A 13,389-nucleotide genomic window follows, 5' to 3' on the forward strand; every position below is an offset into this window, starting at 1 on the left:
ATTTAGAGCAGTTTTCCTCAATCCTAGCCACACGTGAGTTATCTGAAGAACTTTTAAAATATATAAGTGTCTGGGCACATCCTTGACCAATTAACTCAAAGTCTCTGCAGCTGAGGCCCAGGCACTGGCGTTGTTGTAAAAGTTTCCCAGGTGATTCTAATGTGAATGTAGGATGGTGAACCACTGGTTAGAGTCAGAAGTAAATCACACAGGGTAGAAACAGTGGGTGTATATTTTATTCACCATTATGCCTCTGCATCCAGCGTAGGAAGAAAGGAAGGAGGGAAAGAGGAAGGGTGGACAGGCCTCCAGATTGAAAAGGAGCAAGTAAAATGTTCTCTATTTGCAAATGATATGATCTTGTATGTAGAAAATCCTATGGAATCCAGTAAAAATTTTTTAGAACTAGTAAGTTCATCAAGGCTGCAGGGTATGAGATCAATGTACAAAATCAACTGTATTTCTGAAAGAGATGGTAGAGCTTAGTTATCATTTTTTTCCTCAAGTGTTTGGTGGAATTCACCAGTGAACTCATCTAGGCCTGATGTTTTCTGTTTTGGAAGATTATTGATTCAATTTCTTTAAAAGATATAGAAGCCTATTCAGATTATCTTTTTGTCCTTGTGTGAGTTTTAGTAGATTGTGTCTCTCAAGGAATTGGTCTGTTTCATCTAGGTTATCAAATTTGTGGGCATAGAATTTTTCATAATACTCTTTTATTATCCTGATAATGTCCACAGTTTGGTTAGTGATGGCCTCTCTTTCATTTCCAATATTAGTAATTTGGAATTCTCTCTGTTTTTCTTGGTTAACCTGGCTAGAGTTTTATAACTTATATTGATCTTCTCAGAGAACTGGCTTTTGATCTTCTTGATTTTCCCTGTTGATTTCCTGTGTTCAGATTCATTGGTTTCTGCTCTAATTTTTACTATTTCTCTTCTTCTGCTAACATTGGATTTAATTTGCTCTTCCTTCTAAATTCCCTAAAATGGAAGCCTGTTGTTTTCAGTTTTTCCTTGTTTTCTAATATACGCATTCAATGCTATAAATTTCCTTCCAGGTACTACTTTTACTGTATCCCACAAACTTTGGTAAGTTGTATTTTTACTCTCATTTAGTTAGAAATATTTTAAAACTTCTCCTGAGACTTCTTGCTTAACTCACGTGTTACTTAATGGCATGTTGTTTAATCTCCAAGTGTTTTGGGGTTTTCCAGCTCTTTCTGGTATTGGTTTCTAGTTTAATTCCATTGTGGTCTGAAAGCATACTTTGTATGATTTCTTTTAAATTTGTTAAAGTGTATTATTATATGGCCCAGATCTTGGTGAATGTTCTATGTAAGCTTGAGAAGAATATGTATTCTGGTTTTTTTTTGGATGAAGTATTCTAGAAATTTCAACTAGATCCACTTGATTGGTGGTGCTGTTCAGTTCAACATTTCCTTACTGATTATCTGCCTGCTGAACTTTTCAATTACTGATAGAAGGGTTTTGAAGTTCCCAGCTATCATAGTGGTTTTGTCTATTTCTCCTTGCAGTTCTATCAGTTTCTGTCTCTGTTTTGATACTCTGTTCTTAGAAACATTCACATTAAGGGAGAATTGACCCTTTTGTCATTATGTAATGCTCCTCTTTATCCTGGATAATTTTTTTTTTTTTTTTTTTTGCTCTTAAGTCTGCCTTGTCAGAAATTAATGTATCTCCTTCACCTTTCTTTTGATTAGTGTTAGGATGGCATATCTTTCTCCATTCCTTTACTTTTGATCTATTTATGACTTTATATTTAAAGTAGACTTCTCAGAAAAACAATAGAAATGATCAACAAAACTAAGAGCTGGTGTTTTGAAAAGATAAACAAAATTGACAAATGTTGAGCTAGACTAAGAGAAAAAGAGAGAAGACTCAAATAAGATCAGAAATGAAAGAGGAGACATTCCAGTTGACACCACAGAAATACAAAGGGTAATAAGAGACTACTATGAACAATTATACACCAACAAATTGGATAACCTAGAAGAAATGGACAAATTCCTAGAAATTTACAATGTACCAATACTGAATCATGATGAAATAGAAAATTTGAATAAACTAGTATAAGTAGAGATTGAAACAGTAATCAAATACCTCTCAACAAAGAAAAGCCCAGGACCAGATGGTTTCAATGACAAATTCTGCCAAACATTGAAAGAATTAATACTTATACTTCTCAAACTCTTATAAAAACGTGAGGAGGAGGGAATACTCCCAAACCTCCCAAACTCATTTTTTTTTTAAGCCCAGCATTGTCCTGATACCAAAGCCATATGAGGACACTACAAGAAAAGAAAACTGAGGGCAATATCCTTGATGTTTGTAGAGGCAAAAGTTCCCAACAGATACTGTTACTGAACCAGGTTCATCTTGACCAACACACAGTGAAGCCAAAACACCGAGACACTGAGATTTGCAGCAAACCAGGCAGCCAGGTGAGGAGATGGGAGAATACATTTAACCAAGGAGGTGAAAGATCTGTACACTGAAAACGATAAGACATTGGTAAAAGAAATTGAGGAAGACACGAATGAATGGAAAGATACCCTGTGTTCATGGATTGGAAGAATTAACATTGTTAAAATGTTCATACTGCTGAAAGTGATCCGCTGATTCATTAGAATCTTTATCAAAATTCCAATGGCATTTTTCACAGACATAGAAAAAACAATTCTAAAATGTGTATAGATCCACAGAAGACCCCAAATGGTGAAAGCAATCCTAAGAAAGAACAAAGCTGAGACATTATACTTTTTGATCTAAAATTATATTATAAAGCTGTAGTAATCAAAACAGTGGTACTGGAATAAAAACAGACATACAGATTAATGAAACCAAGTGGAGAGCCAGATGTAAACCCATATATGTATAGTCAACTAATATTTGACAAGAGTGCCAAGAACACACAATGGGGACAAGATAATCTCTTCAATAAATGGTGTTGGGAAACTGGACATTCACATGAAAAATAATGAAATTGGACCTTATCTTATACCACTCACAAAAATTAACTTGAAATGAATTAAAGACTTAAATGTAAGACCTGAAACTATAAAGCTACTGGAAGGAAATGTAGGGGAAAAGCTGCTTGGCATGGTTCTTGGCGACAATTTTTTGGAAATGATTCCAAAAGCACAAGCAACAAAAGCAAAAATAAACAAATGGGACTACAAACTAAAAAGCTTCTTCACAGCAAAAGAAACAATCAGGGAAATTAAATGGCAACTCACAGAATGGGAGAAAATATTTGCTAACCATATGTCTCGTAAGGGGTTAATATCCAAAATATATAGGAAATCAAACAACTCAGTAGCCAAAGAACAATCTGATTAAAAATGGGCAAAGGACTTGAACAGACATTTTTCCAAAGAAGACATACAGATGGCTATAACAGGTACCAGAGAAGATGCTCATCACCATCTAATCATCAAGGAAATGCAAATCAAAGCCACAATGAGATATTGACTCATATCTGAATGGCTTTTGTCAAAAATACAAGAGACAACATGTTGATGAGGACGTGGAGAAAAGGAAATGCTGGTGACTGTTGGTGGAAATGCAAATTAGTGTAGTCTCCATGGAAGACAGTTTGGAAGTTTCTCAAAAAATTAGATGCAGAACTACCATGTGATCCAGCAGTCACAGCTCTGGGTGTGTGTCCAAAGGAAATGAGGTATCTGCACTCCCATTTTCACTGCAGCAGTGTTCACAGCAGCCAGGATATGGACACAACCTAAGTGCTGACGGATGAATGGATAAGGAAAGATGTGGGGTATAAATATACACAATGGAATACTATCATCCGTAAGAAAGAAGGAAATCATGCCATTTGCAATAACATGGGTGAACATTATTCTAAATGAAATTAGGTAGGCAGAGAAAAACAAATACAGTATAATCTCACTTATGTGTGATATATATATATATATATATATATATATATATATATATATATATATATATATATAAAAGTCTAGCTCATAAAAACAGAAAGTAGAATGGTGGTTACCAGGGGCTAGGAGGTGAGGGAGATGGGTAGGTGCTGGTCAGAGGGTATAAGCCTTCAGTTAAAAGATGAATAAGCTCTGAGGATCTCATGTACAACGTGGTGGCACTGTAGTTAGTAATACTGTGTTTATACTTGAAATGCGCTAATAGGAGAGTAGACCTTAAGTCTACACACACACACACACACACACACACACACACACACACACACACACAGGGTTAACTGTGGGAGGTGACAGATGTGTTAATTACCTGATTGTGGTAATCATTTTGCAGAGCATGTGTGTGTCAAATCATTAGACTACACTTTAAGTAAATACAATTTTATTTGTCAAGAAAAGAGATTTGTCTCTATTGCTGTAAATAGTGATAGCTCAGGAATTGCTTGTTAGTACTCATTTAAGGTATTACTGAACTTACTAGCTTTTTAAATTATTTTTTTAAGAAAAATAATACAGATACATATTTCAAAAAGAATTTCTTTTAGCTCTTCACTTTGCACATAATTCTGCTTTACAAAATAATGTAGATTTTTTATTAAAAATTAAAAAAAATTTTGTTGGTTACCTTCTCATTTTCTTTTTTTGAAGTCTTTCTTTAAAATTTATTTAATTATTTTTGTGGGGTTTTTTGGGGGGGGGGAGTGGATTAGTTAGGTTTATTTGTTTATTTTTAATGGAGGTACTAGAAGTTGAACCCAGGACCTCCTGCATGCTAGGCATGCACTCTACCTCTGAGCTAAACCCTTCCCCATGAAATAATTCAGATTTAAACAGAACCTCAAGAACTGTACAAATTTAGTTTGATTTTCATGAGTTTAGAAAAATAAAATCTCATTCATTGACCAAAAGAAAATATAAGGGCAAAGGATCTGAATGGACATTTCTCCAAGGAAGATATACAAATGGCCAACATGCACTTTTGAAAAAACGCAAAACATTAGCCGTTTGGAAAATGCAAGTGAAAACCACACTGAGATACCACTTCTCACCCAAAAGGATGGTTATAATAAAAAAAGACAGACAATAACAAATGTTGGCAAGGATGTAGAAAAATTGAAATCCTCATGCATTGCTGGAGGGAATATAAATGGTACAGCCTCTTTGGAAAACACTTTGGCAGTTCTTCAAATGTTAAACAGAGTTAGCATATTATCCTTCTGGCATATACCACTCCTAGGATATAACCAAGAGAATCGAAAACATACGTCCACATAAAAACTTGTACACAAATATTCATAGCTGAATTGTTCATAATAGCCAAAAGATGGAAGCAATTCAAATGTCCATCAACTAATGAATGATAACTAAAATATGGTAAATACATTTGGTGGAATATTACTCAGCCAAAAAAACCCCCAAAAGAAGTAGTGATGCATGCTATAACATGATGAACCTTAGAAACATTATCTAATGTGAACAAAGTCAGTAATGAAAGAGGACATATTACATGATTACACTGATATGAAATGTCCTAAATAGACAAATCTGTAGGGACAGAAAATAGGTTAACGGTTGCCTATTGCTAGGAGGATTTAGGGGAAACTAGAGAGTGCCTGCTGATAGCTACAAGTGTGTGTGTGTGTGTGTGTGTATAATTTTTCCTTTTCCCTCTCTTCTACTGTTATAGATTCATTGAAATAATTGGGGATTTGGGTTTCAGATCGTTGGTAATTTTTTTTCTTACAAATGCCTCATCCATTTATAAAATCCTTTTTGTATGTTACATTATACTTCAAACCAATGGTTACATTGATTTAGCATTTAAAATAACCTTTATAAGTTTATCACAGCTATTTCTTACATAGTAAGTCTTCCCCGGTCTTCAGCTTTATTTTCTAATTTTTAAAGAACAGATTGTTTAGAACCACAGTAGGAGTGGTATACTTTCTCAGTGTTTTCTTGTCTTGTTATGAGCACTTTAAAGGATTTTGGTAGTTATTGCCAAATTGCTTTCCAGAAAATTTGTGCTGATTTAATTTCCATGTGGATTCTTTGGGTGTTTCCGTTTCTCCATGCTCTCTTTCTTCAATGCTGAATATTTTCATCCTATGTAATACCTGATGGTGTGTGTCATATTTGAAACCTAGTATTTCATTAATGTTTTAATCTGCATTTTAGTTGAGTTTAGATTTTTAAATATAATTATTGAACTTTTTTCTTTTATGCATTGCTGGTTTATGTCATTTGCCTACTTTTTATTGAGGTATTTATAAATTTTATTGTCCTGTAAATTATCTTTATATATTAAGGATATCATCATATACATATGTTACAAATAATTTATACAGTTGATATTTTATTTAGTTTATTTATGCTGTATTCTGGTTGGCACTGGATCAAAAGTTGTTGGGATTTCATTAGAGAGAGGGTTAAGAGCTTCAAATCCCAGCTTAGCTTCTTGTTCATTGTGTAATCTTGGGAAATTCTTAATCTCTCTTAACTCCTGTTAAAACTGATATAAAACAATAGTGTCAACTTCATGAGGTTGTTGAGAGGATTAAATGACTTAAAGAGCTTAGCATAATACCTGTCATAACTTAGCAAACAATTGATCATTTCTGGCTGTTACTATTTGTGTTCTTTTTAACAGAAGAGTTAAATAGTGTTAAAGAGAATGATGTGGAATGAATGAGTGTATGAGGTATATTGCTGCCCTATCTGGTTTCTGCCCACAGGTAAACGTGCTGGAGACCTTTTTACACTGTAGCATTTTGGTCCTGTTTATTGGAACTACTAGCGGTGGACCTCCCCTCTCTTTTATGGGGTAGCATATTTGATATACAATCTTGTTTTTTATCTTATTTCAACAAGTTGGGAATTTGTTGGGTACTCACTGTGTAGGGTTTCAATTAAGTGTACCTTTCAAATAAATAAAGCTCAGCAAAACAGAGTACTGTTTTCAGATACAGTATATACTTCATTAGGTCTGTTTTTCCTACTCACATAATAATGGCATTTGTACAAGTGAAAGATGTATCAAGCAAACAGAAGGGTGTTCCTATCTCTGAATATGCCATGGAGACTTTAATTCCTTTTTGATTAGTGACATTTTTCTCTCCCAAACGCTTGGAGCAATGGGAATGTGAGCTTTCCGTGGGGAAGTCTTACTTGTGTTATTTCTTTCTGTGTAAGTTTTATGTATCTGTCTATTCTGTGGTTGAATAAAATACGTCCTCTCTATGGTCACCAGTGCAGCCCTTGTACATATGCTACCCATTATGCTCGGATCTCCTTCTTAAAACCCCACGTGTACAAATGAATGCGAACTTTGTACTTTTTTTTACCTTTGAAAAATTTGTAATGATAACCATATCTTTTTGATCATTAGATTGGCAAATGCTTAAATTCTCACAAAATTCCCTTTATAAGATGTTTAGCTGTTTTTAGTTTTCAAATATTCAATCATACATGCCTTTTAGACAAGAAAAATGTATATACAGTTATTGATGAAAGAGAAGAACCATTGTTGTATTGCTACACCATAAACTATTGATTATCTCATTGTAAACTAGATTATTTTTAATATGTAGTTTGTATTTACATTTATAAGTTTATATTTAGCACATACTAAATATATAATACATGTACATATACATGTATAAAAAACAGAGGATATAATTTGTCATGATTTGATTTTATAGGAACAAAATGTTAGCATTTGAAAGAAGAACATTAAAGATGATATATCCAATGCATGCATTTAAAATGATACAAGCTTTAGAAAGGCAGCACGTGGATTACCCAGGGTCTCATGTGGGAGAGCCTTGTCAAGAATTCAGGGTGGTGTTCCTGTTACCATTACGATAGTCATATTTTCACTCAATTCCAGACCCTTTCTATTTTAATCTTATTTTTAATATCACAGTTACTATTACTATTATTTTGTGTGTATGTATGGCCCCTTTTCAGTTATTCCTACCCAGTAATTTGGCAGATTTCCTTTAAACAAAAGTCATCAATTTAAGCAACAGGCTTATGAAATACCACTAAAGCTACTAAAAAAAGTTTAGCGAGGCTGTTCTCACTGAAAATATTTAAGAACAGCCACTCCACTACCTGCAATATGTTACCTATATTCCCGTCTTGCAGCCTCAGTTGAAGAATAAGTGGTTACTTTATTTTGCCTTCACCTGTGCCCTTCATTCTGCGTATTGTGGGCTTTGAAGTTGTATGTCATGTTCAAAGGTTCTCAGTAGCCCAAGGCCATCATCATTAACTGGATAGGAGTAATGGGACTGAAAAGGATGTTTCAGCGGCTTTTCAATAAACATTATTAAAAGTACAGGCAACTCTGCTTAATTGCATTGATCATAGTACCCCCTCTTTGTGAGGTATTTAGTGCTGTTTTTGGTAAGTAGCACTTGACAGTTTCCTGTATGTTAATAATGTCTCTTTAAATTGCTAAAATCCCTCTTTCCTACCTTCCAGTCAAGGCACATTTGTTCAAATATCAGATCATGCTTTATTTGTTCATTCATTCTTTCTTTTAAACACCAACATAGCACATGTTCGAATGGGCTGGGCGCTGAGTATAAATGGTGCAGCATAGACTCAGGTCCTGCCCTAATTAAATGAGTTTTTAAAATAAGATTACAAGGAAGAGGTATGAGGTTTTTGGAACTAGCAAATCCAGTCATGTTATCCTTTTGCTCAGAGGTTTTCAGTGGCTTCCCTCTTGGCTGCAGGGTGGAATCACTTTCCCTTAGCATGACATGGAAGGGCTTTCATGACCTGGACCTCTCTCTGTCTCGGTTCAAGGCATACTCACTCAGTACGAGAGGTCAAGGGAGGTCTCTGGCTTTAAGCTGAAGCCTAGAGGATGAGCAGAAGAGAGCTAGGCAAGGGAGGGCGTGGCTTGAGTGAGAATAGTCCCAAGCAATGCAATGAGACTAAGTGAAGGTCTTGAGACAAGAGAGGACATAGCAAACCACGCCCTCCCTTGCCCTTCTCACCCTGGATTCCTCTTCTGAACCATAGGCTACAGAAAAAGATTTGAGTAACTGTTTTTTCAGTTTTCCCAAGTATGATACATAATGAGGACCCCTGTAGATGCTTAGGAGAGAAGTTAATTACGTGCAGTGGGTGCCTTGGGTTAGGCCCTGCATCAGGGTTTTCAAGCTTCATTCTCTCTGGGAACTCTGGTTGAGAAAGGCTGTGAGTGTGGCAGATCACCACCGCCAGGTCATGCATCCTTAGGGCTCTCCTCCGAGTTGGAGGTGATCATCATCTCGTTTCGCCTCCACCAAACTGCTTGGCAATCTTAGAACTTTAGTGACAGATGCCCAGTGCTTTTAACCCATTATGTTTTTGCAAACTCAAGTGCTTGAAGCTACTGCCATACCCTGTGCTTCACTGGTCTTCCTGTGGTTGGTTCAGTAGTACTTCCAGTCCTCTTGCCTCTACATTTTGGCCCTGCATACATGATGTCCTGCAGTTTACCTGGATACACTGTGTGGGTCACAATATTCCTGCTGGCACTTGAGCTAGGGGATTTGGGTCCAAAGGATAAGAAATGTCCACACACCTGTGAAACAGAATTCCTTGGTTAGTGGCAGCATTCTGCCTCTAAATCCTGCTTGGATTCGGGAGGGAGGATGTCTGGGAGCGTTAAATACCTAAAAGAAAAAGAAAAGTTTCCTATCCAGGGACTAGCTCAGTCCCCATAGATTACCCTCCTTAAGATAGACACTGGGATCTAGACTCTCCTGCTAGAGCTGTTCCGTGGGTGAACACCACAGTGTATGGCCTAATAAAACAAGGGACAGATACCAGAGACAAGAGAAGTATTAGCAAAATCTGTCTGAGCTTTCCCTGCCATTGGACCCCTCTTCCTCTCTGTGATCCCCATTTCATCGTGAAACTCTGTTGGATGGCCTTCTGCTACCTGTTCATAATTTCATTTTCTAAATCACCTAAATTCGTTATCAGTTATTTTTCTAAAATGCAAACCTGATCATGTCACCCCACTGCCCAGAGTTTTTCAGTGGCTTCCTACTGGCTATCAAATGAACTCTCTCTCCCTCTGCATAGCGAGGAAGCGCTTTCATGACCTGGATCCCTCTCTGTCCAGGTTTAATTCCCCTTCTCCCCATCCTCACCCCTAGCAATTTATATTTTATAAAACCTGACCTAATTCCCACAGAATGGAATTGTGTGTTGCTAATGGCTGTTTCTGTGCCTTTGCACACCCAATCTACTCCCTCGGAAGAGACTTTTTCCCCATTAAAATAGGCATATGGAGGCTCTTCCTACGAGACTTATGTGCCCCCCGTAAAACAATTATCTTACTGTATTATGATTACTCGCCAGTCTCCGTACTCTTCATAAAGTTTTTGAGGATGATCTACATCTTTTCATGTTGTTTTACCCTCAGCCTCTAGTAGAGTGGTAAACAGATCCACTCGCTAAATATTTACTGCTTTCGGAACAGTAGAAAGAGTGGTAAACAGACAAGGCAGGGCTCCTGCTCTTAAGGAGTTTACATTCTAGTGTGTGTATGTGTCTGGCACTAAACCAGGAAACCAATAAACAGGATGACATCTGATAACAAGTGTAGAAGAAATGGAAAGGATCAGATGACAGGGAATGGTGGGAGGGGCACTCATCTAGATAGGATTTCTGGGAAAGCCTACAGGGGAAGGAGATATTTGAGCTAAGGTCTGAAGTATGAGAATCCAAACAAAGAGCTTGGGGGAGTGTTCTAAGCAGAGGAGAAAGCAAATACAACAGACCCTGATAAGCAGTGACTCAACGTGTTAGGGGAACTGAGAGAAGACCAGTGTGGCTGGAGCACAGTAGGGAGCGTGGTTTGAGATGCGTTTGGAGAGGGAGGTAGGAGTTGGACCATGGAGGCTTTTGTCCGCCTTCAAATGATTCTTGAACTCGATGGGTCAGATCTGAAGTCTAATTATGCACGTGCTGGTTGTTTCCATCCCCCAGCATGGCCTTAGGCTTTATTTCTCCCCAGGGGTATTTCCACTGGGCCTGAAGTTACTGCAGCAAGAGTAAGAGTGCTAAACGCTCTCTTCCATTTTATTCATGGAATTTCACCAGATCTGGAAATGTTAAGGGAATCAACTTGGTTTCAGTGTTTGGTCTTGTGAGCTGGCCTCTTAACAGGGGCCACATCATAATGAATTCAGGATGATGTGAACAGAGACGGCCGAGGAACTGGACCAAGCACAGTTCAGAGAGATTTCTAAGTCATTCCCGGGATGGAAATCCCTTCTTTGCTCCTGCCTTTTGACTTCATCTGAACTAGCAACCTCAAAAATGAAAGAAAAGCTCCACGTCCTGTGACCAGTTCACTCCCTGCCCCAGCAGAAAGTTAGTGTAGAGCCCCGTGCAGAGACCACAAGTGAACTCTAGAAATCTTACCACATTTTTCAGAGACGGCAGTTGAATTGTTTTTGTTTTTAATATGAGCAATGAAAGAAGTTAACCTCTGATCCAAAGACTCTAAAAGGCTTCAGGATAGCAGTGAAGCAGACTCCATATTCTTCCAGCTGCTGCTGTTCACAACACTCCTGACAGTTAAAAATACATCACACATTCTCTTGTCCCTTTAATGTAAACATTTACTGTTTAAAGTGGACTATAGCATCAAACCAAAATAGAAGGATGCAGACTGACATTTCAGAGGTGAAGCTAAACACTAGACTAAATTAAATAAAAGTAATTTGCAATCTAACTCATAGTTACATATTGTACATTACACTGTTTGTCCCTGGGAAAGATTAAACAGAAGGCTTTCATTGCTTGCTTTACTTTTTTATGACTGGTTATTAGAAGGGCGTTTCATATAGAACAGGCAAAATTTTGAATCAGAATTGAGTAGGAAAAAATGGGAAGTGTTTTAAGATAAGGCTAGACCCCCTGATGCTGATTTTCTCCTGTGCTTACACTGTCTGAAGTCAGGAAAGCACTGCCACGTCTGGTTTTTGCTGTTGTTGATCTCCCCAGGAAAAACGTGACCTCCTCCTTTCTCTTTCCATTGGCACCTGGCCCAAGCCTTTACCTTCAACTCTTATTACTTCTTTCAAATTATATTAAATTTGAAGACTAAGAACCCTCAAAATGACCCACGTTTGAATCCTGGGCCTACTCCTGGGGTGTCTTGAGTAAGATATGGATTTTTTTTTTTAAATATGGATATGAAATTTTGCTTAAAATCCCAGTAGTTAAAAAATGTGGCATTTTATAAAATGTTAGATCCTATAGGAAATTCTGGTGTCCTTGAAGTTAGTTTTACCCCGAAAGGAAAAATTACAAATGAATATAGGTTCAAGTTTGCTCAGTTTTTTTTGTTTGTTTGTTTTGCTTAGGATTTTCCTGCACAACACAGAAATTCATCAAACTCCTTTCCTGGTGACAATACTTCATTAGATTACTTCAGTGAGTATTCAGGAGATTTTAATCTTCTGAGTCATAAAATTCTTTTATTCCCCAAAGAATTCCCTGTGTCCGCCTGGAATTTCAGGTCTTTGTAGTTTTAGCCGGACTCCTTGAAGCAGTTACTTTCTGAATGACTGTGTTCTTGAAGTCTGTATGTAATACCTGGGAGGCCGGGTCACAGATTGAGGCCTGTTTTTCAAGAAAATTGAAAAATGAATCCCTTTCACTGCGTTAGTCCTAATGATTTTATTCAGAAATTTTAAACTTTTTAACCTCTTCCTCTCATGCTGGAGGTGTTTCACTCACTGCTTGTGCAGTTCCCAGCATGAACCTCTTGTGCCCACGCAGGCCTGTTTTTGTCTATTTATGTGAATAGACACCAGTGACTGGATGTTAGTGTGCTGCTCGCCTGTCCCATCAGGTTTTCATCACTCACTTGGTGTAAAGGAAAAGAAGATAGAGTTACAAATATATTGGACCATTTAGCAATTGATGAGAAATGCCTTTGGATATCCTTTTTCCTCTTTTTTTTTTTTTTTAGCTCTTTTTGAACAAGGTGAAAGTCAGGTTATAGTGGAAAGCCAGAACCCTTGTGCGTTCCCGTTTCAAAGGTCCAAGGAAGTGAAGATGATACTTTTTGACATGTGAGTTTCAGATATTCTTAGCGATTATCTTTAATACACAATATCTTCGCTTATGTGAAGAGCTTCATCTGCATATGCATGTCTTTGTGTGTTTTAAAAGATAATGCCTGTATTCTAATAACAAATGGCAGCTGAACAGGCACAGAGGAGACTGAAGTCTGTCTGGATAAGCTGTTTGGCAAGATGCACCTAGCATGGGACAAACAGAAAATGTAAGGCTGGTAGAACGTCGACACTAACAAGTTACTCAGAAGTTGATTGCTAGGAAATCTTTTACTAGACTTCAGTATGTTTGGTGTCTTTAAGGATTTA

At 37.2% G+C, this 13,389-nt stretch overlaps 1 protein-coding gene across 9 annotated transcripts in view; it reads left to right on the plus strand.

Moving 5' to 3' along the window:
• Nucleotides 1–13,389, plus strand: part of MSRB3 (methionine sulfoxide reductase B3) — a 258,819-nt gene that overhangs the window by 99,452 nt on the left and 145,978 nt on the right. For 3 of the 9 annotated variants that reach the window (XM_032493343.1, XM_032493342.1, XM_032493348.1), the window contains exon 5: nt 12,364–12,433. The exons of 5 other annotated variants lie outside the window; for them this stretch is intronic. In XM_032493343.1, the coding sequence (XP_032349234.1) occupies nt 12,364–12,433 (70 nt within the window). Of the gene's footprint in view, nt 1–1,060; nt 1,092–12,363; nt 12,434–13,389 lie in introns of all 9 variants that reach the window. One more of the 9 variants, XM_032493346.1, reaches the window with a different exon arrangement.

The sequence above is a fragment of the Camelus ferus genome, chromosome 12 (assembly GCF_009834535.1).
Source record: "Camelus ferus isolate YT-003-E chromosome 12, BCGSAC_Cfer_1.0, whole genome shotgun sequence".
NCBI lineage: Eukaryota > Metazoa > Chordata > Mammalia > Artiodactyla > Camelidae > Camelus > Camelus ferus.